Raw genomic sequence first — 25,962 nt, 5'->3', positions numbered from 1 at the left:
CGCCCACAGCGTCCCCGGCAGGAATTGAACCCAGGACCTTCTTGCTGTGAGACGGCTGCACTACCAGCTGCGCCACCGTGCCCCTCGATTTTTTTTACCTATTTTTTTTTTTGAGAATCCTTTCCATGGCCAAAGCAAATTTGGTATTGTAACTAGAATATCGATATTGAATCGTATCATATCGGAAATCGTATCGACTTGGGACCTAGTGTATCGGAATCGTATCGTATCGGGAGGTCAGGGAAGATACCCAGCTCTACTCGCCTCCACTCGGTTTGGTGTTTTCCGACCAGGGGTCTACCCATGCCGAATAATTACTTTTTCTGTATCTATTCTGCAGAGGTTCTAAGCGGCTGAGTCGGGCTGCATCTGACGTCATAACACTACATGCCACCGATTGGTCGGGGGGTTGGCCCAATCAGATCATTTCAAGAGCGACTTGTGGCTTCTTTTTAATTTTTTTCAAAGAGAAATCTGTTCCGTGGTCAAATTCCGAGGTGGAGACCTTAAACCTGGTGGCTGAGGAAAATATCCAGAGAGAGCTAGATGGGGCCACGAGGAATGAAAAAATCTACCAGGAGCCAGGAGCAGTCCATGTCTGCTCAAGGCTACAAGTGTCACAGAAGCTTCGCCCCAACCCTCTTACTTCTGATCTGGGTATTGAAAAGAAAAGAGGGCAAGGCGAGTCAAGCCGGGCTGAGTAGATACTAGTGTAAAAGCGCCATAAGTAAACCATTGGTCAAAGTGAGAAGAGCTAAACGCCGTTTATCAGTCAGACGTCACACGGTGAGCTGGTGGGGGCTTTTCTGAGGGTGGAGAAAACACCGGCGAGCATGACGGCATTGAGCATCAGAGGTGAAACATCAGTCACCTTCCTGCACGCTGGCGTGTCATCTGATAAGACAAGGGAGCTGCGTCGTGGGCGGATGAGAGCGTCTTCCGTTTCATCTGGCTTCGGCCCAGTTCTTATTTCCTGCACAGGAAACACTTGAGTGCTGCTCAGCAGAGTTTCCACTGATCACAGAGCGGCTGCTGGTTGTCGATGTGAAATACTTGCAGGGAAACTGAAGATCAGCCAAGCCTTGCTGTCAGGTACTGTAGGAGGTGCTGTAGGTGGAGTGACGGTACAGGTTTGTGTTACAACAAAATGACCATTAATGTCAGCACAGTGGGGTGCCTATTGGTGTTCAGTAGAACCGGATCTGTACTTGCAGGTGTTAGAATCAGAGCTCACTCCTCCGTTAAGTTTGATCATCGGCGCTCAACTTGTATGGACTTAAGACAACAGAGCCGTTCCACCTGGCCTCCTGGCCTTGCTACCATTCCACCTGGCCTTGCTACCGTTCCACCTGGCCTCCTGGCCTTGCTACCGTTCCACCTGGCCATGCTACTGTTCCACCTGGCCTCCTGGCCTTGCTACCGTTTCACCTGGCCATGCTACCGTTCCACCTGGCCTTGCTCCCTTTCCACCTGGCCTTGCTACCGTTCCACCTGGCCTTGCTACCGTTCCACCTGGCCTTGCTACCGTTCCACCTGGCCTCCTGGCCTTGCTACTGTTCCACCTGGCCTTGCTACCGTTCCACCTGGCCTTGCTACCGTTCCACCTGGCCTTGCTACCGTTCCACCTGGCCTTGCTACCGTTCCACCTGGCCTTGCTCCCTTTCCACCTGGCCTTGCTACCGTTCCACCTGGCCTTGCTACCTTTCCACCTGGCCTTGCTACCTTTCCACCTGGCCTTGCTACCTTTCCACCTGGCCTTGCTACCTTTCCACCTGGCCTCCTGGCCTTGCTACCGTTCCACCTGGGCTCCTGGCCTTGCTACCGTTCCACCCGTTCTTGCTACCGTTCTACTTGGCCTTGCTACCGTTCCACCTGGCCTTGCTACCTTTCCACCTGGCCTTGCTACCATTCCACCTGGCCTTGCTACCATTTCACTTGGCCTTGCTACCTTTTCACCTGGCCTTGCTACCATTCCACCTGGCCTTGCTACCATTTCACTTGGCCTTGCTACTTTTTCACTTGGCCTTGCTACCGTTCCACCTGGCATTGCTACCGCTCCACTTGGGCTCCTAGCCTTGTTCGTTTCTTTCATCGTCCCATTTGAAATTATATTCCGAAATGTGTACTAAAACCTGTTTTCCAGAAACCTCAGTTCCAGGACAACCAGACGACCCTGAATGCAACGTTCAGCCTCGCCAAGTGGCCGAGATCCAGCTGCCAGTTTGATGCCGAGGTAAATGTTTCCATTGGTTCTGGTGCCTGGTGTTGGTGGACGGCGGGTCCGTTCTGCTCTGCCTGCGTTCACCAGCAACTCCACCCAGATGTGACCTTGAGATGGTTTTCTTCTGCAGATCAAACCTTTCTTTCAACAATGCAACAGCGACTGTCCCCGACGACGAGCAACCTTTGATATTTGTGGGTCAACGCTGTTACCAGGTGAGGGAGGTCAGGTGGAGGAGTGATCACACCCCTCCACCTCCATCCATCCATCCATCCATCCATCCATCTCTCTTGCATATATACTCAGAGGAACTAAACTCAGACCTCAGACCAGCATATTTTACTTTCAGGCTGACTAACTTCAGACGCTCCAGGGCTTTAATGACAGCAGATAAAGTGAACTTGTGCTGGTCTGGCTGGACCACCTGAAAGCAGACCTGGTTGGATACCTGTAGGGGACATATTGCTGATCAATAATCTTTCCTGTTTTTAGATGCAGCTCCATATGTGGAGAGCGTGTGCATCTTCGCAGGCGTGGGCCTGGTGTTCACCTGTGCAGTGATGGCGGTGTCCATGTACTTCCTGTGCAGACGCAAAGGTAAGCAGCCCAGTTTGAACCTCACCTTCCAGGTTTTGTGTCTGGGACGTGTCTCTCACCCAACTCTCTCCTGCTTTAAGCCCAAGTCTCGTATCCCCCGAGTGAGAAGGATCTGGCCGTGAAGAGAAAGCAGCCGCTGCAGCAGCCTCCCAAGGTTCTGGTCATCTACTCCCAGGACCACCACCTCTACAGGGACGTGGTGCTCAAGCTCTGCGCCTTCCTCCAGGCCAAGTGTGGCACCAAGGTTCTGGTAGACCTGCTGGACTCCACCTCGGTCGGCATGGTGGGTCGGGTCCGCTGGCTCGAGTGGCAACGGCAACAACTGAAGAACCCCTCAGACAAAATCCTGGTGCTGTGCTCGCGGGGCGTGCAGGCCAAGTGGAGGGCCATGTGTGGGCAGGGGAAGGTGATGCTGAAGGAGGACGTCCTCTCTCCCACGGATGATATGCTCACCCCCTTCCTGAATCTCTTCCTACCGGAGCTGCACCAGGCGGCGAGGCTCGGCAAATACATGGTGGCGTATTTTGATGACATCAGCAGCGAGACGGATGTACCGTCCGTTTTTGACATTGCAGTCAAATTCAGCCTGATGAAGCACTTTGAGGAACTGTTCTTCCGCCTGCTGGATGTTGAGAAGTACGAGCCAGGTCACGTCCTGCACATCGAGGGAATCAGCGGGGAGGAGTACTTCCACTGCGCCTCAGGCTTAGCCCTGAGGAACGCCATCGAGGCCTTCAGGGCCCATCAGCTGGAGCATCCAGACTGGTTTGAGAAGGAGTGCGTGGTCAGCGACGAGGACGTCGGCAGTGAAGCTGAACAGCTCATTGAGCAGATGCAGATCCCCCCGGTCCTGGAGTGTGTGCTGCCCATTCGAGAGGGACCCCCGGTCTACGTTCATGAGGTGGAGGTCAACGAGAACTGCAACAGCGTCCATGTTCTGACCCCCCAGCTGAACCCAGAGCTGTCGTCAGTGGCAGAGCATCTGCCAGTCCTGCACCCAGCACACAGCCATCCATCAAACTCAGTTCAGGTGTTGGCAGGCCACCTGGTGTATCCTCGCGGGCCCAGTCCAGGCTCCGTCTTCATTGCTGAACCCGTTCTTAACAACCAACCTCCTCCCAGGCAGAACCAGCAGCCCACGGAGGAGGATGAAAGTGCTCCCCTTCTCCCCTCCGGCCAGCCTGTGGCCCGCTACCCTCTACTGAACTCTCTGGACTCCAGACCTCCAGAACCTCCATCTGAACTCAGTCTGTCAGAGCCCGTGGAGATGGACGAGGAGGAGATTCTGGAGTCCAGTCCGAAGGGGCCGAGCAGCGGGTCTGATCAAGGATATATTTCAGAAGAATCTTCCCAGCATGACGCCGCTTTCAAAGAGGGTCCTTTGGCAGCGTTAGCGAGAATGCAGGAGGAGCTGTTTCAGCGAACGCTCGGAGCCTCTGACCTGGTCTAGGAAGGGGGTGAAACCGCTCATCTTCCAGGAACACCTTCCGTCATGACCTGCGGCCGCCTTTGACCTTCCTGAGCACTTGAATGTGGCGACAAACCCTGAGCTGCCAATGTGGGCTGGGAATCCATCTGTCTCGATCCGGACCACAATTCAATTCAATTTCAATTCAATTCAATTTTATTTGTATAGCATCTATTACAACAGATGTTGTCTCTAGATGCTTTTCAGAGACCCAGAACATGAACCCCTGAGCAATTATTACATAAACAATGGCAGGTAAAAACTCCCCTAGTGGGAGAAAAGCCTTAAGCCAGGACCAGGACCTGGATCATAAGGGGGGACCCTCCTGCCGAAGGCTGGACTGGGGGGGTCGGGGACGTCAGCAGCACACAGCAGACATCCACGCAGGCAGGTGGAAGCAGCAGCGGGATGACCCGAGAGGGGTGGTGGGCGGGACGCAGGCCAGCACGCAGCTCCTGAAGCTCCGGCCTGCAAACATGCACAAAAGAGAAAAAAAAAGGGGGCCAACACAAGAAAATACAGGAACGGACCACGATCCAGACGATGATACGGACGATGATCCGGACGATGATACGGACGATGATCCGGACGATGATCCGGACGATGTTCCGGACGATGATACGGACGATGATCCGGACGATGTTCCGAACCACGATCCGGACCACGGATCTGGTCTTTTATTCCAGTTTAGAAGCACAAGAACATGTTATCTTTCAAATGAGACCAAGAAATGTTGGGTCGTCGTCACAGCTCAGAACTCCAGCCTCACAGCTGTAAATAAACCTGAGATGTGAATTATGTTTTAACTTTATGTAACTTTTCCTGATCAAACATGAACATAACTTTTTTATTGAGGAATCAGTCATAGAAAAAAATGTCCAACATCACAGTTTTGTCCTCCTAAATAGAAGATATACAAAAACAAACACAAGGTACATAAGGATTTCTGCTTTTTTCCAAAACATCAACACAAGTTTCATTGCTATAATAAAAGCATAAGACAACAGTTGTTGTTGATATTTATTAGGTTGAGAAAACTGATTAGTGACTCCAATCACGATCAAAAGTGGATCCAGTTTCAACTCTGTTTGCAACATATCTGACATGGTTTTAAATATGCAAGACCAAAATGGAATTAACTTAGAACCCAGAGCATAACAGTGGAGAAGAGTGGCTTCTTCAGTAAGGCCTTTGTCACATAGTGGGGATATACTTGAAAAAATGTTGTGTAACTTTGATTTAGCTTGGTGAAGTCTGTGGATGATCTTAAATTGAATAAGCTGGTGCCTAGAGTTAGCAGAGCACTTCATCATCTATCTCCATACCCAGCTCCTGCTCCCAGCCTGTCTGTATGCCCTTTATGCACAGAGGATGAGGTTCTGGACAATAGTGAGTTATAAAGCTGAGATATCAGGTGTCCCTCCCTTAAGAGTCCATCAAACTTAGCTGGCTTTATGTTTTCTAAGGTGTGCATGTGCTTTTTAACATATGTCCTGATCTGCAGGCATCTAAAGTGGTTGTGCTTATGGAGACCATATTTATGGAAGAGTATTAGGGCCAGGCAGGAGAAAAATAAAAAATAATATTTTAGAGGAGGAAGATTTTTTTTCATTGTGCACTTCGAGAAAAAAGTTGAAATGTCGAGAAAAAAGTCGAAATGTCATGAAAAAAGTTGAAATGTCGGGATTAATGTTGAAGTCGAATTTTGAGAAAAAAGTCAAAATGTTGAGAAAAAAGTCGAAATGCTGAGGAAAAAAGTCGAAATGTCGAGAAAAAAGTCAAAATTTTATGAATAAAGTCGAAATGTTGAGGAAAAAAAGGCAAAATTTCAACTTTATTCATGAAATTTCGACTTTATTCTTTTTTTTAAATATATTTTCGACTTTATTCTTGAAATTGTATTTCAACATTATTCTCGACATTTCGACTTTTTTCTTTAAATTGTATTTCAACATTAATCTTGACATTTCGACTTTATTCTTTTTTTTTTAAATATATTTTCGACTTTATTCCTGAAATTGTATTTCAACATTATTCTCGACATTTCGACTTTTTTCTTGAAATTGTATTTCAACATTAATCTTGACATTTCGACTTTTTTCTCAAAGTGCACTATAAAAAAACTCTTCCCCACTCAAATATATTTTCTTCTGCATGGCCCTAATACTCTTCCGTACATATTTGACCTGAAGTTGAGTGAAGGAGGCAAAATTCCCTTCTACCAACAGGTCTCCGATAGCCCGGATACCAAAATCTCTCCACCGTGTAAAACCTGAATCCAAAGTACAAGGGACAAATGACGGTTCTATTTCGTCCCTACTGACCGCCAGGCGGTGCTGTAAGCACTGGATATCTCCCCTCGCGCATGCGCATGTCGAGTACAATACCAACAATGTCACGTCACCCGTGACCCCTGCATGACCCCCGGAAGGGGTATATCTTCCGGGGTCAAGCATGGGATCGGCTCCTCATTCTTCTCGCATCGCGCTGAAGTACAGGACGGAAATAGAAGGCTGGTTAAAAGCTTCTTTCTTTCCTCCCTAAAACCGCCGGCCTCTGTGCAGCTTCGTGCCGTAAGGTAGGAGTAACGATCTCTGTCGTCCTCCAAGAGGCTGTGGCCACGCGGTATTTATTGGTGTTCGTTGCGGCGGCGGCGGCGTCTCCCCGCCCCGCCCCCCTGGGCCAGCTGGCAGAAGGTAAGCTGTTGGCTGCGCCCGACACCTGAATATTCTGTGCAGTTATTTTTTTCTGCAAAAAAAAAAAAAAAAAAAAGACAGAAAGGGATTATTTATTTTTTTTTTTTCAAAAAAAAAAAAAAAACACCTTTTTTTTGTCCTTCTTACAGCCGTGGTGAAGGCCACGCCCCTCTCCCACCGGCACACTTGTGGTGACGGCAGCGTTTCGCTCCCTCTCCCACTTTATTAAAGTGACAACATTATTTTTTTCCTTGCAGATTATTTTTTCTTTAAAAAAAAAAAAAATAATAAATAATATAAGAAAGGAAAAGAACAGCGCCTTTTTGCCTGTTTTGCGGCCGTGGTGACGGCAGCGTTTCCGCTCCCTCTCCCACCGGCTCGTTCAGGGTGACGGCAGCATTTGCTCCCTCTCCCACTTACCGATGTGATATTGTTATTTTTCCTTGCAGTTATTTTTTATTTTTTTCTTAAAAAAAAAAAAAAAAAAGGAAAAGAAACAAGAGAGGATTGTTCTCTTCTTTTTGAGTAAAGACGCCTTTTTTGCCTTTTCTCATAGCCGTGGTGACGGCAGCGTGGCCCTCCCCTCTCCCGCCGGCATATTGGCGGTGACGGCAGCGTGCTCGCTGTGGTGACGGCAGCGTTTCCGCTCCCCTCTCCCACTGACACACCCATATTGACAGTAGCGTGGCTGCTCCCCTCTCCCACCTGCATATCGGTGGTGACGGCAGCGTGCTCGCTGTGGTGACGGCAGCGTTTCCGCTCCCCTCTCCCACTGACACATCCGTGCTGACGGTAGCGTGGCCCTCCCCTCTCCCGCCTTCATATTGGTGGTGACGGCAGCGTGCTCGCTGTGGTGACGGCAGCGTTTCCGCTCCCCTCTCCCACCGACACCTACGTGGTGACTGCAGCGCGTCCGCTCCCCTCTCCCACCGGCACATCCGTGGGACGGCAGCGTGACCGCTCCCACCGACACATTCGTGTGGACGGCAGCGTGTCCGCTCCTCTCTCCTGCCAGCACATCCGTGGTGACGGCAGCGTGTCTGCTCCCTCTCCCACCGGTCCCTGTGATGGAGCGTTCATGCCCAGGGTGCATGGCCTCCCTGGATCCTGCGGTTGACCAGGACCTCTGCGTGTCATGCCTGGGCCCTGAGCAGCCGGGGCCGTCGGCCAGCCTCCCCTCATCCCAGCCGGGGTCTTCGCTGAAGCGATCGGCGAAGAGAGTGGTGGGGGCCCCCAAACGACGGCGGATGACGAGCCAGCTCTCCTCGAAGGTAGATCGCTTGGCTGCCGACATGGAGCAGATGAAGGCGCTCCTCCTCAATCTGCAACCTGGTACTGGCCAGGTGGAACCTGCCGTGCCAGAGTTTGCTCTGGGGTCGCCACCGCCGCTGCCAGAGGACGCAATCTCCATTGCAGCCTCGGCGAGCCAGTTCAACGTGTCATCAGGGGACCCGGCCTCACAGCGCTCGGGGTTCTCCTCGCACTCATCTGCCCAGAGCTCTCGGGAGGGGACGGTTTGTTCCTCCGTGCAGAGCATTATCCGCACTGCCCTGGCACACTTGCAGCTGGATGCACCGCGTGCGGAGGTGGCCTCTAGCGCCTTCCACAGGCGCAATCCTTCTCCGGTGGAATTCACCATTCCGCCTTCGTCGGATTTTTTGAGGGAGCTGCACTCATGCTGGAGAGATGTCACAGCCCTCTCCAGGCTAACAGCTGATGACCGTGCTCTGACGGCGATGGAGGACGCTGCAGTGGCTGGTCTCCACCACATGCCCCCCATCGAGCCCTCCATTGCAGCACTGATAGTGGCTCCTGATGAGGCTTTGAAGCCAGATCCCAAGTGCCCCTCTACCCAGTGTAGGGTTACTGATGGGCATATTTGTAGGGCTTATGAAACAGCGGCGCGCATCGGCCGGCTGGGGAACACCCTTTCTCATCTGCTACTGGCCCTCTCCACCTCCCTGCAGGATGCACAGGTGGATGATTCCACACGGGACTTGTGTGATGTGTCCCTACAGGCTTTTGCCTCCCAGACGAGGGAACTGGGGCGGCTGATGTCCACCCTGGTGCACACGCGCCGTCATGTCTGGCTGGCGCAGTCACCCCTGACAGAGACTGCTCGTAGGGTTCTTCGTCAGGCACCGGCAGAACCGGGGGAGCTGTTTGGGGCAACTGCCCTGGAAGCTCTGAACCGCACTGCCCTGGCCGATGAGACCAGGCAGCGACTGGTGCACCTTCACAGGAGGGCGCCCGCTTCCAGTACACCGAGGGGCCCTTCGTCCGCCCCTGGACGTCGCCCCCAGCCTCCTGCCCGCAGGAGCCAGCGCAGCTCCCAACGGCCCGTTGGACAGCCTGCCGGGGGGTTTCGCCCCCCTGTGCGCGGACCGCCCCAGCAGCGTCGGGGTGTTGGCCTCGACCATCGCCCCCCCGGCACGTCCAGAGGCCGGGGGAGACGGCGCTAGGGCCACGGGGCCGGTCGTCGGCTGCTTTTCCCGGCAGCAGCTCAGTCACTGGGCTGCCTGCTCGTCGGACCCCTGGGTAATTTCCACCTTAACCCACGGGTACGTACTGCAGTTCCGACACCGGCCCCCTACCTCCGGCCGGGTCAAGATGACCGTCATCAGAGACCCGGCGAACATTCTGGCTCTGACTCAGGAGTTGTCCGTCCTGCTGGCCAAGGGCGCCATTGTGCCGGTAGACCCCCTGCTGCAGCCCCAGGGGTTCTACTCAACCTACTTTCTCGTCAGCAAGAAAGACGGCGGCCTTCGTCCCATCTTGGACCTGAGAGGCCTCAACGGGTACATGAAGGCCCTGCCCTTCCGGATGCTGACCACAGCAGATGTTCTGCGTGCGGTCGGTCAGGGGGAGTGGTTTACGACGGTAGATCTACAGGACGCTTACTTTCACGTGCCGATTGCGGCACAGCACCAGCGGTTCCTGAGGTTCGCCTATCAGGACCGCCATTACCAGTTCAGGGTGCTCCCGTTCGGGCTCTCCCTGTCCCCAAGAGTTTTCACCAGGTGCGTGGCGGCAGCCCTCGCTCCCCTGCAGGCACAGGGTATGAAGGTTCTGCCGTACCTGGACGACTGGCTGATATGCGCGCCGTCCCGAGAACAAGTGGTGGCAGACACGGCCCTCCTTTTGTCACATGTGGCCAAACTAGGGCTCACAGTGAACAGAGGGAAGAGCTGTCTGGCTCCCTCCCAGCGAGTCGCCTACTTAGGATTGGTACTCGACTCGGTGACCATGAGGGCCTGTCTCTCACCGCGGCGTGTGAGCGACATCCTGCGGCTCCTCCCCCGATTCAGGAGGGGCAGACGGCTGCCTTACCTCCAGTTCCTGCAGCTTTTGGGCAGATTAACAGCCGCCTCGGCTGTTGTGCCTTTGGGCCTGCTGAGGCTACGCCCCCTGCAGATGTGGCTGAACAGCCTTCGCCTGGATGCCGAAAGGCACAGGCACAGGCTAGTCAGGGTGTCGCGGGTGTGTGTCCATGCCCTGGCACCCTGGAAAGATGGGGCATTCCTGCTGGGGGGTGTGCCCTTGGGCACTATCACCTCCTTCCGGGAGACTGTCACCGCAGATGCCTCCCTCTCGGGGTGGGGTGCTGTTTGGCGCAGCAGGCCTGCCCAAGGGCAGTGGTCTGCGCGGGACCGCACACACCACATCAATGTGCTGGAGCTCCGTGCTGTACACCGAGCACTCGAGCACTTTTTACCTCACCTATGGGGGAGGCACGTACTGGTCCGGTCGGACAATGTGTCCACTGTCTCCCAGATCAACCACCAGGGGGGCACCGGGTCTGCACAGCTGCTGCAGGTGTCCCGGGGCCTTCTGACGTGGGCCGCTCCTCGCCTCCTCAGCCTGCGGGCGATATACCTGCCAGGGGTCAGGAATCAGGTGGCAGACTTCCTGTCCCGACACAAGCCTCCCCCAGGAGAGTGGCGGCTTCATCCGGAGGTAGTGGGGATGATTTGGGTCCTCTTCGGCAGAGCGGTGGTGGACCTCTTCGCCTCGGGCGTCTCGGCTCACTGCCCCCTCTGGTTCTCCTGGACAGAGGAGACCAGTCCTCTGGGTCAGGATGCCCTAGGGCACGAGTGGCCCGACGGGCTCCTGTACGCGTTCCCCCCACTACCTTTAATCCTGCCGACGTTGCAGAGGGTCCTCCAGAGAGGTCACAGGCTCCTCTTGGTGGCCCCCTTCTGGCCGGGGAGACCGTGGTTCCCACTACTCCGGAGGCTCTGCTGCGGCACGCCATGGCGCCTACCCGACCGGAGGGACCTTCTGTCCCAGCTGGGGGGTCGGATTTGGCATCCCGACCCCCGTCGCCTTCAACTCTGGGTCTGGCCACTGCAGGGCCCGACCCGTTAGTGTCAAGCTGCACTGAGCCCGTCAGGGCTACCATCTTGAACGCTCGTGCGCCCTCCACCCGCCTCCAGTATGAGTGCAAGTGGAGGAGATTCTCTGCCTGGTGTGCGGACAGGGCAGAGGACCCTATGCTTTGCCCTGTGGCCACGATCCTGGAGTTCCTTCAGTCCCTCCTGGATGATGGCCGTGCTCAGTCCACCTTACGGGTGTACGTGGCGGCCATTTCATCACGACATGCCCTGGTCGAGAATGCCACCGTGGGGTGCCACCGGCTGGTTTCTCTCTTTCTTAGGGGGGCTCTGAGGCTGCGCCCCCCGAGGACCCCAAGCGCCCCGGTGTGGGACCTGTCTATGGTACTAGGTGCCCTCTCTTCTCCACCTTTTGAGCCCTTGGCCCAGGTGGACCTGAAGTGTCTTTCTATGAAGACGGCTTTTCTCCTCGCTATGACGTCAGCAAAGCGAGTCAGTGAGTTACATGCCCTGTCAGTCAGCGGGTACTGCCTGAGGTGGAACCCGGATGGCTCAGGGGCTACGTTGTGGCCGAACGTGGCGTTCCTGCCCAAGGTCCTGCCACGCGATCATGCTAATCGGCCTATCCAGCTTGCCCGGTTCGACCCCGGGCCTGCGGAGGGTGGGCCAAGCCCTTTGTGCCCCGTACGGGCCCTTACTGCTTATGTTGCTGCCACCGCGCCTGTGCGACGGTCGGAGCAGCTTTTTATCTGTCATGGTGGCCCTAACAGGGGGCGCGCTATTTCTAGACAGCGCCTGTCCCACTGGGTGGTGGACACCATCGAGCACGCCTACAGGGCCAGTGGCCGCCCCTTACCAGTGGGGGTGAGGTGCCACTCGACCAGAAGCGTCGCAGCTTCTTGGGCTGCCCTGAAGGGGGTGCCTCTGGAGGACATCTGCGCAGCAGCTTCGTGGACGTCGCCGGACACGTTCTCCAGGTTTTACCGGATCAATGTCGCCACTCCCCAACCATTGGGCGTGGTTCTACTCCCGGGTCCTTCTGCCCCTGATCAGTGAGGTATGTGACCGGGATTCTATGTGACATTGTTGGTATTCGTCATCCAGTGCTTACAGCACCGCCTGGCGGTCAGTAGGGACGAAATAGAACGAAAGTTACGCCTGTAACTACGGTTCTATGAGTCCCGGATGACCGCCAGGCCTGCCGGTCACTCCGAATCCTCGTGCTCGCGAGAAGATTCTAGGAGCCGATCCCATGCTTGACCCCGGAAGATATACCCCTTCCGGGGGTCATGCAGGGGTCACGGGTGACGTGACATTGTTGGTATTGTACTCGACATGCGCATGCGCGAGGGGAGATATCCAGTGCTTACAGCACCGCCTGGCGGTCATCCGGGACTCATAGAACCGTAGTTACAGGCGTAACTTTCGATTCCTTCATATTGGTAGGAGTGTGGATATGGACTTGATTTGTAACTGAGATTTTATCTGTTTCCAAATACGTATAGTGCTGTGGATAATGTTAATATATGTTGATATATCTATATTAATGGGTGATAAAATCAGAGCACCAATCTCATAAGGAGTACATTCTTCCCTTTCCATTTTGATCCAGGTGGGATGTGTAAAATGATCTAACCACATTGTAATAGTGTGGAGAGCAATAGTAATAAAAACATGAGGGAGGGCCAATCCACCAGCTAATTTCGCTTTACAGAGGTGACCTTTACTAATTTGGTGAGCTTTATAATCCCATAGAAATGGAAGATTTATAGAGTCAAGCTTCTTAAAACATTTCTTAGGAAGAAAAATTGGAATGTTTTGAAATAAATAAAGAATTTGAGAGAGAAAAAAACATTTTTATTGCATTGACTCTCCCCGCCAGGGAAATAGGAAAGGACCTTCAAAACTGGATGTTATTTTGCAACTTCCCCACAAGGGGGACGGGGGGTAGCTCCGTAAAGTGACTGGAAATCTTTGGTCACTTCTATTCCTAGGTAAGTTAATTTATTGTGTGTAATTTTAAAAGGAATGTTTTGCAATATTGAGGGGTCACAGAGTTGAATTGGCATTAGTTCACTCTTAGACCAACTAATCCTATAACCTTAAAACGTAGCGAAGTGAGAGATGGTGTCTAAGATGCCTGGAATAGTACATTGAGGATTGGTCATAAACAACAGGATATCATCCGTGTATCGCGAAATTTGACTTATTGTTTCTTTAGTACTGTATCCGTGTGTAAATGTAAATGTACTTTATTTATATAGCACCTTACATCAACCTGAAGGTGAACCAAAGTGCCTTACATAACATACAACAAAATAAAACAAGAATAAAACATATGAACATATAAAAAACATCAAGTATAAAAAAAGTGTCGCCACACTACTGGGTATTAAAAGCCACCCTGAATAAATAAGTTTTAATTTTAGATTTAAAAAGGCCCAGGTCAGAGATGGTGCGTAACTCACAGGGGAGCTGATTCCAGAGCCCGGGGCAACTGAAAAGGCTCGGTCACCCCAGAGCTTCTGCTTTGACCTGGGCACTTCCAACAAACGTTGGTTGGAGGATCTCAGAGCTCTGCCAGGCTTACGCACCGTTAAAATCTCTGATAAATAAGGAAGGGCAAGGCCGTTCAGAGCTTTAAAAACAAACGTTAAAAGTTTAAAATCAACTCTAAAACGAACAGGCAGCCAGTGAAGGGAATAGAGGACCGGGGTGATATGCCAACATAAAGTGCATTACAATAGTCCAATCTGGAGCTGACTAGAGCGTGGATAGCGGCTCAAAAATGTTTTTACTTTGGCTAAAAGACACAACTGATAAAAACTTGTCTTCACAACGTTGTCCACTTGTCGGTCAAATTTTAAAAAGCTATCAAAAATAACTCCCAGGTTCCTAACTTTGGGACTAAAAGATCCAGACAAAGCACCAAAGTCAGCCGTCACGGTGTCACCAAACAAAATGTGTAAGAGGATTGGATCGAATTACTTGGGCGAGCGGCTCTAGGGCCAAGACAAAAAGCAACGGGCATAAAGAACAGCCCTGTCTGGTGCTCCTGTGTAATTGAAATATGGGAGAGAGTATCTTATTAGTGACAATTCTACCACAAGGTCGATGGTAGAGGATTGTTCGCCGAGATCATATCGTCTCAGGGTTGGGAAGAGGCCACTCCAATTGGTCAAAAACCTTCTCAGCGTCAAGAGATGTTCTCTCTCTCTGGGAGTAAATTACATTGAAAAGGCGTTGTAAATTTAAGTAGGAATGCCTGTTTGGTATGAACCCAGTCTGATCGGGGTGTATTAGTTTAATAGTTGGTGAGTTCAGTCTTCTGGCCGGGGACGAGCTGCAGCAGCCAGATGGAGCAGCATGTCGTCAGGAGATTGATTTACTGAAATATCTGGAGCAAAGTCGATGTCGGTCGAGCAATGACTGAAGAACTTCCGAATCCAGCTCAGACGATTGATCGGTGGACAAAACAGCCCACCAGCATTGTAGAACCCTATAATGTAATAATTTACTGAAAATGTAAATATATACACATATACACATATATATACACATATACATATATATATATATATATATATATATATATATATATATATATATATAAATAATTACATTATCTGTCGAGTATTACATTATAAGCTAAAAAAAAGACCCACCTAAAAATGTAATAAATTCCCAATAATGTAATAATCGGTAAAAATGTTATTACAATATCAGTCAGGATATTTTATTACATTATTGGTGAAGTTATTACATTATTGGGTTTTATAACATTTTCGAATGAGTTAAGTGCAAATTTTATTACATTTTCAGGCGTTTTTACATTTTCAGGAAATTACTACATTATAGGGTGCTACAAGCATCATCACCGCTGCATCTTCGCACGAGCACGACTCTATTTGCACCAGGACTGTGTAGATCTGCCGCCCGCGGTTTTGACATGTTTGTCTCTGTGCAGCGGCAATGTCACATCCTAAATGTGAGGATAACAGCTGCTCAGCTTCTCTTCAGAACAGTCTGCAAGTTTCCGACCTCCGCGTCTGGTCACTTGTGGTCAGCTGGTGTCTTTGAGGAGAACGTGCCTGTCGACAAGTCAAATGAAGGTGCATATACAGGTGGTACAGTGGTATATACAGTATTCAGTGGTGCTGGTCCCGGTCCGATACCAGCTGACCACAAGTGACCAGACGCGGAGGTCGGAAACTTGCGGACTGTTCTGAAGAGAGGCTGAGCAGCTGTTATCCTCACATTTATGATGTGACATCGCCGCTGCACAGAGCCGACAAACCTCAGTAGCCCCCCCAGATGTTCAGGTCCATCTTTGTAAACGGGCCTGAGCAGAACCGACAGGACTGTGGGTCTGCAGACAAATGTGGTTTTTACACGTTTGTCTTGTTTCCAGTCAAACAGCCCAGTGGGCCCGGGGAGGCCCTCATGTAATCCCGGGCTGGTCTTTTCCACTAGTACCTACTCAGCCCGACTCGACTCGCCCTTTTCAATACCCAGATCAGAAGTAGGAGGTTGGAGCGAAGCTGCGGTGACGTTTGTAGCCTTGAGCAGACATGAACTGAGAAAGCTCGTGGTAGATTTTTTCATTCCTCGTGGCCCCATCTAGCTCTCTCTGGATATTCTCCTCCACCAGGTTTAAGGAGGTCTCCACCTCAGAATTTGACCACGGAACAGATTTCTGTGCTGCCATTGTTCTTCGAAAAAAGCAGTGAGTCGCTCTTTCTCTGATTTCCTCCTCCTGACTCAGACGTCTGACTCCAACCCCCCAACCAATCAGTGGCCTGTAGTGTGATGATATCAGATACAGCCGACTCAGCTGCTTATGTCACTTTTCCACTAGTACCTACTCAGCGCGCCTCTACTCGTCACGCCCCCGTCTTGCGCTTCTCCACTACGGGCCGAGGCGGGCCGAGGCGTCCCGAGTAGATACTTTTCTCTATCTATTCTGCCGAGGTTCTAAGCTGCTGATTCGGCTGTATCTGACATTAGAACCTCGGCATAATAGTTACAGAAAAGTATCTACTTGGCACGTTAGACCCCTGGTGGAAAAGAACCAAACCGAGCGGAGGTGAGGCGAGTCGGCTAAGTAGGTACTAGTGGAAAAGCGCCATATGTCTTTGTCTGTTTCAGGGTTGTTGAGTCCCATTTGTCATAAAAGAAAATCTGGAATAAAAGGATGATTTTCAGTGTTTTCCTCAGATTTATTTCACACTCGTACATCGATTACATCGATTACATCAGCACAGATACGCAGCACAACGTTACAGAACCGCTAAACGCCGTGAGCAGCGAAGTCCCTGGAGACGCGTCTGAAGGAAGAGTGGGAGATCGTCTGGACCTCGGTGCCTTCAGACACCTGTCCAGGCGGCTGCAGCCGCTCGCTGCTGCAGGTTCAAGGCCCAGAACACCGGAATTCAACGCTACGTTGGTTCAACCCACATTTTGAAAACATCATTGGCACAATATAAACGTAAGATAAGATGAGCACCAAACAGAGCTGAGGGAAGCTGTAACGTCCTCGTGTCCTGCCTGAGACGGGTCCAGGTGGACGGCTGCAACACCAGTTCAGAAACCCCGGTCCCAGGCCGGGGTCCCCGAGGGTCCCGGTGCTCGGCGCGGGATCCACACTGAGCGTTTGCAGTCCTGTATCAGGGGGTCCGGCACCACCGTCGCTCCGGTTCCGTAGATGGCGATGCGGTCGGACATCAGGACCAGCCTGGTCGGTGACCCGAACCACCAGTCCTGGTCCAAAGCGTCCACAAACACCATTTACAAGAGCTGATCTTATCGTCCAACAACGCGTCCCGTTTCCAGACGTCACCACGGCAACCAATGCCGGCAGGTGAAGGGCACACGAGAACCACAGGACCGTCACTCGGTGCTGGTGGTGCCCCAGCGCCACAACGCAGACAAACCAGAATCTGAAACAGTCATTCAGCAGTTGTTGAGATTTGCAGGATAGCATGACATCAAAGGCCCAACCCAAAGCTGCAAGTCCAATGTCCAAAAAGAGGCGGAGCCGCATCATGTGCCTCCCACCTTCCCACCCGTAGCTCCACCCACAGCTTGCTAAAGCTCTGGTCAGGGATGCAGCTGACTCCGCCCTCTACAGCTGACTCTGACCCTACAGCTGACTCCGCCCCTACAGCTGACTCCGCCCCCTACAGCTGACTCCGCCCCTGCAGCCAGCTGCTGTGGACACAGCTGCAGAGACGTGGCTGAACCTGGTCCTGTTGGACGGGCTCTGGGGAGGAGGAGTGTCCCCTGCTCCTGAGACACCTGTATGAAACCTGGATGAATCTTGGAGACGATGAAACCGGAAACTTCACTTCGAGTGAGCACCACGGATATAGTACTATGCAAAGTCAATGAGATCCGTTGTCGTGATATACATACAACATGCTTGTAAAAGCATGTTTTTAACGCTGCTTTAGCATTGTTTTATTGAGGTTTTAATGGGAGCACCACAGATATAGTCAATGGGATCCGTGGTTGTGATATATACACTGATTATTACATTATTATTATTTACATATTATTCTTTGTTATTTTGGCTAAATTATGAGTTTTTGTCGCGCAAGGTACTGTTTGTTACTGTCAGTTTGTAAAAGCATGTTTTTAACGCTGTTTTAGCAGTGTTTTATTGAGGTTTTAATGGGAGCACCACGGATATAGTACTATGCGAAGTCAATGGGATCCGTCACCCGATTTGACTGCTGTCATACCATTGAATGAAGGACAAAACGATAACAATCATCCCATAGATATGGGCCAGTAGGGCCCTACTCTAACTACTCTACCATAAAAAATTCAGACTCCTAGCTAAAAGAGTTAGTGAACTATGCAAAAAAAGACACAAAATAGGCCCCATTCCATTAGTCAGGAGGCTCTGAGACCTATACGTTTCTACACCCTCCTAACCAGCCAGGACGTTTTGGAGGAAACACTGTTGCAGAAGTCATAGAAGTCTGAATTTTTTTATATATGTTGTTTGGGGACATCCCCTGAACAGACAGACGTTAGTTTGGTGCAGATCGGACCTGTACTTTTCGATGGGTGGGGCTTTGAAACTTCACCTTTTCCAACATTCGAACAGACGCCGTTGACACAACATTTGACCAAACCAAGTAAAACTTGACCTGTGGCCTCAATATCGGGCCTAGATTGGGCTTGCCAAGTCTCAACTCTGTGAACCCTCTGCAACGCCAACTAGCTCTGTGGAAGTCGTACAGCCACGGGACCAAAAGATCCTAGCATCCTAGCAAAGGGCCTTCTGCATTGCAATATAGTCAAAAATCAGCCTCCCAGCTCAAAGCGTTAATTAATAAGCGTAAATTATTCAAAAAACACACAAAAAAGGCCCGAAAAAGGCACCACACACGGTGACCTTTAGCACTGCCGAAGGTCGCACGGGCGGATGACCTCGGCACAGTGGATGAGAGTCACCTCTTGATACAGAGTCTAGAATTTCAGCCTCCTAGCTCAAAGCGTTAGTGAACTATGCAAAAAAAGACACGAAATAGGCTTTGCAGGCCCAAAAAGCAACACACGCGGTGACCTTTGACACTTCCGAAGGTCACACAGATCTGAAACTCGGCACAGTGGATGAGAGTCACCTCCTGATACACAGTCTAGAATTTCAGCCTCCTAGCTCAAAGCGTTAGTGAACTGTGCAAAAATAGACACGAAATAGGCCTCATAGGCAAACTTATAACAATACATAACAAACCTCCTGTGCCTACTGAGCATTAATAACATGTCATAACCGAAGGAGAACCAATTAAAATGGATGTCCTTAACATGAACCTATTGTATTATTGAATTATCAAGGACACCTTCGTGTTTTTGTGTTTAGAAATGTTAAAGATATTAAAATAAAAACATAACACAATGAGGAAAATACTGTGGCGAACAAGTCGTGCCCAGAGCATGTCTCGAACCACAGTCTCCCAGACCACAGTCAACTGCAATAACCAGTCGGCCAAATGTTGATGTGTTGCCCAGGCGGGCAAGGCCTTATCTATCTGTGGTCGTTACACTATGTTCCAAAAAGTATTGTTTTTAATGGACAAGATCAGGCATTTTACGTTGAATTCTTCCCTATAAAACCCCAATAAAACACTGCTAAAACAGTGTTAAAAACATGCTTTTACAAACTTTTAACAAACAGTACCTTGCGCGACAAAAACTCATAATTTAGCCACTATAATAAAGAATAATATATAAATAATAATACAAAATGTCATAATCTGTGTATATATCATGACCACGGATCCCATTGACTTCGCATAGTACTATATCCGTGGTGCTCCCATTAAAACAATAAAACACTGCTAAAACAGCATTAAAAACATGCTTTTACAAACTGACAGTAACAAACAGTACCTTGCGCGACAAAAACTCATAATTTAGCCACTATAACAAAGAATAATATATAAATAATAATAATGTCATAATCCATGTATATATCACGACAACCTATCCCATTGACTTTGCATGGTACAATATCATTGGTGCGCACACGGAATTATACCATTTTCCGTGTATATACCACGGAAAATAGTGGTGAGAGGTCGTGGGCATTTCACGGATTTTTGTGAGATCAGGTGGATTTTTGTGATATCAGGTTGAAAAGAGCGCTGAAAGTTCACTACTGTTTCAAACCGGAAATGCGTTGCTACCAAGCGAACCAATCACAGCCCTCTCGTCTGCGTTTGGTCTGCGTCGCCTCCACGCGTAGTTACAATTTTTGGGAGGTGCACGTCAGTGACGGCGTGTGGTCTGCGTCGACGCGTACTCTACGGCGTAGGCACGGCTTGTTTTGACGCAGAACCATAACTCAGCCTTTAGTCAGACACAGTTTGTTTGATGGCTGTTCTAGTTCATGATCCACCCCCCCCCCCAACAGTCCTCCAACACCAGTCACACTGAAGACCCGGTATCTGGGGGACACGGTCCAGAGCAAGGGGGGGGGGGGGCAGGAGTCCTCAGGCTGGACACGTCTCTGCAGGGCACCCCTGGCCCGGGTCCCGCAGCCCCCCCCGCAGCCCTGGGGGGTCCCTGGCCCCCAGGGGTCTAGGCCTGCGCCACGGCCAGCGTGTTGACGTATCCGTGCGGGCACATGTCGTTCTCGGACACCCCCCGGGAGAAGTGCGCGGGCCCGGGCGGCCTGCGGGCTGCACGCAGCACCGCGCTCCGCTCCAGCAGCTCCACGGCCCTGACCAGCAGGAAGAACACGTTCTTCAGCAGGAATGCGGACACGGGCGCGCCGTGCACCCACACCTGCACGACGCGCACGGCCAGCGCGGGCGCGTCCACCAGCACGCCCGCGCAGAAGCGCGCGCACAGCCCCGTGCACCGCAGCTCAGATGCCGTCAGCTCGTGCAGCCAGGCCACGGGCACGAGCAGCGCGGCCACATACGCGCCCAGCACCGTGTAGCGCAGCGCGGGCCCGTCCGCGTGCACGTCCCCGGCCAGCAGCGGCTCCAGCAGCGTGAAGCTATCCAGCACGTCCACGCACGTGCTCACGAAGCAGCCGTGCGCGTGCAGGCGCGTGGGCCCGTTGAGGTCCACGAGCACGGAGTTGACCAGGCAGAACAGCAGCGGCGCGCACAGAAGCGCGTTCACCTTGAAGGCGGTCATCCCTCCGGGCACGCGGGCGGCCAGCGTCTGCAGGATGGGCGTCTCCACGATCAGCAGCAGCCTTGGCGTGTACGCGATCACGTACACGAGCCAGGCCAGGTACGCGTGCGTGAACTCGCCCAGCGCGCACCCGAACACGGAGCTGCTCTGGCGAAAGCCGCAGGCGCGCTCCCGCTTGCTGCGCGCGTTCTTGAGGAAGAAGACGGCCCATCCGGCGATGACGGCCAGGTCGGTGACGGCCCAGCAGCACCAGGACAGGTCAGTGCTGAGGACCAGGGCCAGGTCCAGCAGCCCGCCCTGCAGCACCAGCAGCACGAAGCACAGCCCGCGGTAACAGGAGCCGCGCACTGAGCCGCGCAGCAGCAGCGGCGCGCTCTGCGCGGCCTCCGCGGTGGTCATGGGGGGGCCGGGGGGTCCGGGGGTGGGCTGATAGGGGTCCGGGGGAGACTGGGGGGTCCGGGGGGAGGCTGGGGGTGGTCTGATAGGGGTCCGGGGGAGGCTGGGGGGTCCGGGAGTGGGCTGATGGGGGTCCGGGGGGAGGCTGGGGGTGGTCTGATAGGGGTCCGGGGGAGACTGGGGGGTCCGGGGGTGGGCTGATGGGGGTCCGGGGGTGGGCTGATGGGGGTCCGGGGGGAGGATGCTGGGGGTCCGGGTGCGGGTCTGCAGCCGGGGGGGTCCAGAGACCTGCAGGGGGGGGGAGTCCTTCCCTCCCCCTCACCGATTCAGAGACCCTCGCACTTGCGCCGCTCCTCCCAATTTCTCTGCGTCCTTCCTGCAGAACTGGAGGATGGAGACCTGCTGGGGGGTTCGGGGGGGGGGTCCGGGTGCGGTTCTGGTGGGGTCCAGAGACCTGCGGGGGGGTCGGGGTCCCTCCCTCCTCCTCCTTGATTCAGAGACCCTCGCACTTGCGCCGCTCCTCCCAATTTCTCTGCGTCCTTCCTGCAGAACTGGAGGATGGAGGATGGAGACCTGGGGGGTCCGGGGGTTCTGGAGCCAGGAAAGGTCCCTGGAAACGGTCCGAGAGGGGGTCCGGGTGCGGTTCTGAAGCCGGGATGATCAGGTGTTTCTGCCAAATTACCCTACCCGGCGAGATGTCCGACTTTGCGACACTGCGCATGCGCACGAGTCCACAGTGTCGCCTTGACTTAAAACAACACGGAATCTTTCTACCGATCAGCTGTTTAAGAGGAAAACAATGCTACCTGATGATATCTATGTGCTTCCACATAGATATCAGGTAGGATGATTTGACAGATGAAATACCCCGTCAGACCACGCTTCCACATGCTTCCATATGTGGACCGGAGTCCGGCGATGGTTCCGCTGTTGCCGATCCTTGCTCCCCCGTCGAGATCTGCTACTCTGTGGTTCTGTCTGCGCACATTTTCAAAGTTTGATTCCCACGCCCATCATTTCTTGCACCATGTAAAATTGATAACATGGGATGTTGAGTATTTGATCCTTCAAAATACACGACCCATGACATGAATTGCATTACACTTTGTGAACATTATACAATAAAGAGAGAAAAAAACAATTCTATCGCTTTATTTTAATATTCATTCAGTCATTCGCCTTTTATTTAACCGGCCTGACAAGAGACAAGGACCACTTGGGGGGAAAGGAAGTGGTTTTGGGAGTAAAACACAGTAAAATTTTAGCTCTACAAAAGGTAGAAAACCATTAGGTAGCATTTTTCGACGAAGCAGCAGAAATCGACAGAACACCGGTCTATCGATATTTGCTACCCTATCAGAAAATGCTATCTAATGGTTTTCTACCTTTGTAGAGCAACAATTTTACTGTGTTTTACTCCCTAAACCACTTCCTTTCCCCCCCCAAGTGGTCCTTGTCTCTTGCCAGGTCATCATTGTAAATAAGAATGTTCTTAATGACCAGGGGTGCCACCAGGGTCGTATGTATGTATGTATGTATGTATATTTAATACCATGCTGGTAAAAACCTAAGGCATATATATGTGCATTGTTACTATATTTAATATAAATATATACATATATATACGCAACCCACCCGGGGGGGGGGGGGGGGGGGGTTTACATCCACTGCCAATCCAGGAAGCACACGGAGCCACACGTCAAGCACTGGAAATCTGCAACAAAAACCACAAACAAAACACAAAACCGACACAGAGCCAACCAAAACACGAGCAGCAATTAACCCAAATCTCGAGATCCGATCAGTCTAAGCTAAGCTACCGCTAACTAACCCCAAAAACTACAGAGCAAGCATGCAGGTGAACAAGCCAATGTCTATGTCTATGACTATGTGTGTGTGTGTGTGTGTGTGTATGTATACGTGCGTGTGTATGTACATGTCTGAGTGTGTGTGTGTGTGTGTGTATGTATATGTGTGTACATATGTGTGTACATGTATGTGTGGCTATGTGTGTGTGTGTGTGTCTATGTGTGTGTGTGTGTGTGTGTGGCTATGTGCATGTGTGTGTGTGTACATGTATGCGTGGCTATGTGTGTGTGTATGTATGCATGGCTATGTGTGTGTGTATGTATGCATGGCTATGTGTGTGTATGTATGCATGGCTATGTATGTACGCATGCATGCATGCGTGTATAAATCCTATCAAAGCTCCACCTGAAGCCTGAAGTGTATCTATAGTGGGGGAGGGGGGAGGGGAGCAACCCCGCCACCCGCGAGACCAGAGGCCGACAAGGAAGAACCCGGAACCCAGGCCACCCCACAGAGGGGAGAAGAGGGCGGGAGGAAACATACTGCCAGCAAGGCATCGACAACCAGAGATCGATCGGTACAATCACAGATCCGTACAATCACCGATTGATCAGTACAATCCCTGATCGGTACAATCATCAATCGATCGGTACAATCACAGATCGGTACAATCCCTGATCCGTACAATCACCGATCGATCAGTACAATCACCCATGGATCGGTACGATCACCAATCGATCGGTACGATCCCAGACCCTGGAGGACCGGGGGGGGGTGGGGGGGACAGGAAGCAGCACACCCTTCAGCACAGCATGGAAATGATTATTGTCATTTTATTAAACATCAGCACAATATATTGGCAATCAGCAGCTTTCATAAACAAGAGGAGAGAAGTTCCGGCCTTCAGAGAGTCCCGTCAGGATTACAGTAGAGGGTGGGGGCCGGGGGGCCGGGGCGGGGGCCATCAGGGGCCATCAGGGGCCACCTCCACCCAGTCAGCAGTACAAACCCCCGGCAGGTGGAGCCGGGTCACACCCACACCCACACCCACACACAAACTCCACAAAGTTTATTAAGAATATCTTAAAGTCCATTTTGTTAAATCTTATATTGAGTTTTTCATTTGAACAGAACTGCACAGGAAAGACTCACAAGGATAGATGTCTATAAAATGTTTAGCACGAGTGCACTGGATTTTTTTTTATTGATTTTTAATCTTTATAAGTTCATTTATTACCGGCCTGCCTAAAGGCACTGCCACGATACAGGGAAGCTACTGTCCACTCACACAAGACAGTCCATTCTAGTGTCTAGTAAATACGGGGGGGGATGGGGCGTGGGGGGGGGGCTGCTATAGGTAAATCTCATAGAAATCGTCCAGCTCCTCGTGAAACAAGTCCCACTCGTCCTCCGAGTCGGTGACGTCGTCGTCGGTCCCCGCGGCCAGCAGCATCAGCAGCATCTCGCTCAGCTCGAACGTCACCATCTCCTCGTCCTCGTTGTCAAACGAGTCCGTGCTTTCCCGCTCGTCCAGGAGGTCCCACAGGGGCGTCCGCCGCGAGTTCTGGGGAGGCAACGGGGATACAGTCAGTAAATACGATTTACAATGGGTAAAAATGACCATGTAAACACCTAATTCCGAATTAAAATTGCCATTCTGAATTAGACTTAATTCTGAAGTAAGTGGCTGGTTTATTCTGATTTTAAATCCGAATAGAATAATTCTGCGATCATGTACAGGACTGTCTCAGAAAATTTGAATATTGTGATAAAGTTCTTTATTTTCTGTAATGCAATTAAAAAAAACTAAAATGTCATACATTCTGGATTCATTACAAATCAACTGAAATATTGCAAGCCTTTTATTATTTTAATATTGCTGATTATGGTTTACAGTTTAAGATTAAGATTCCCAGAATATTCTAATGTTTTGAGATAGGATATTTGAGTTTTCTTAAGCTGTAAGCCATGATCAGCAATATTAAAATAATAAAAGGCTTGCAATATTTCAGTTGATTTGTAATGAATCCAGAATGTATGACATTTTTATTTTTGTAATTGCATTACAGAAAATAAAGAACTTTATCACAATATTGTAATTTTCTGAGACAGTCCTGTATCCATTCATTCCTCTTTAAATTAATTCAGGTCTTTCTTTCTGCTCGTTCCCTCGCCCGTCTGTCTCCATGACGCTTATATTCCGTGCTGGGCTTGTTTTCCAAACAAACGGCGAGGACGAAATGCCATAATAAACAGTATATACTCAAAAAGTATACATCTATTGAATAGATACATATAGAACTTATTATTATTAAATAAATATATAATGTAGATAGTATATGTGTACATGTACACACACACACACACACACACACACACACACACACACACACACACACACACACACACACACACACACACACACACACACACACACACACACACACACACACACACACACACACACACACACACACACACACACACACACACACACACACACACACACACACACACACAATGAATATTTATTAAAAATGGTTATTGGTGCAAACTATTCGCTTGTAATTTGTTGTTGTAATGTTCTGTGTATTATGTGTTGGACCCCAGGAAGAATAGCTGCAGTTTTGCTGGAGCTAATGGGGATCCAAATAAAACTATAAACCCCAGATGTTATTGTTGACGTCACATCTTGGGCTCGTACAGTTTGCTAAGAAATAAAACAAAGTACTTTTTTTTTTACATTTTTCCATACTGTCCCAACTTTTTCCTCAATTTAGG

At 51.0% G+C, this 25,962-nt stretch overlaps 3 protein-coding genes across 3 annotated transcripts in view; 1 reads left to right on the top strand and 2 right to left on the bottom strand.

Moving 5' to 3' along the window:
- Positions 1 to 4,703, top strand: part of il17ra1a (interleukin 17 receptor A1a) — a 29,024-nt gene extending 24,321 nt beyond the window's left edge. The window contains exons 8-11 of the mRNA XM_061714779.1: positions 2,153 to 2,233; positions 2,352 to 2,436; positions 2,714 to 2,818; positions 2,899 to 4,703. Coding sequence (XP_061570763.1) covers positions 2,153 to 2,233; positions 2,352 to 2,436; positions 2,714 to 2,818; positions 2,899 to 4,268 — 1,641 coding nt within the window. The 3' untranslated portion in view covers positions 4,269 to 4,703. The remainder of the gene's footprint in view (positions 1 to 2,152; positions 2,234 to 2,351; positions 2,437 to 2,713; positions 2,819 to 2,898) is intronic.
- Positions 4,704 to 20,409: 15,706 nt separating this feature from the next.
- Positions 20,410 to 24,156, bottom strand: tmem121b (transmembrane protein 121B). Its single transcript, XM_061714627.1, has 4 exons — positions 24,108 to 24,156; positions 23,035 to 23,086; positions 21,715 to 21,982; positions 20,410 to 21,660 (listed from the first exon to the last, which is right to left on the bottom strand). Exons 1-4 carry the CDS (start codon positions 24,154 to 24,156, stop codon positions 20,410 to 20,412), a joined length of 1,620 nt encoding a protein of 539 aa, XP_061570611.1.
- The window catches only part of mkrn1 (makorin, ring finger protein, 1), a 32,333-nt gene continuing 30,378 nt past the window's right edge, over positions 24,008 to 25,962 (bottom strand). The window contains exon 8 of the mRNA XM_061714714.1: positions 24,008 to 24,745. Coding sequence (XP_061570698.1) covers positions 24,533 to 24,745 — 213 coding nt within the window. The 3' untranslated portion in view covers positions 24,008 to 24,532. The remainder of the gene's footprint in view (positions 24,746 to 25,962) is intronic.

This window comes from Cololabis saira, chromosome 23 (assembly GCF_033807715.1).
Source record: "Cololabis saira isolate AMF1-May2022 chromosome 23, fColSai1.1, whole genome shotgun sequence".
NCBI classification, from domain to species: Eukaryota; Metazoa; Chordata; class Actinopteri; order Beloniformes; family Belonidae; genus Cololabis; species Cololabis saira.
Note: the sequence above shows the minus strand (reverse complement) of the source record. Positions and strands in the feature narration are given on the sequence as shown.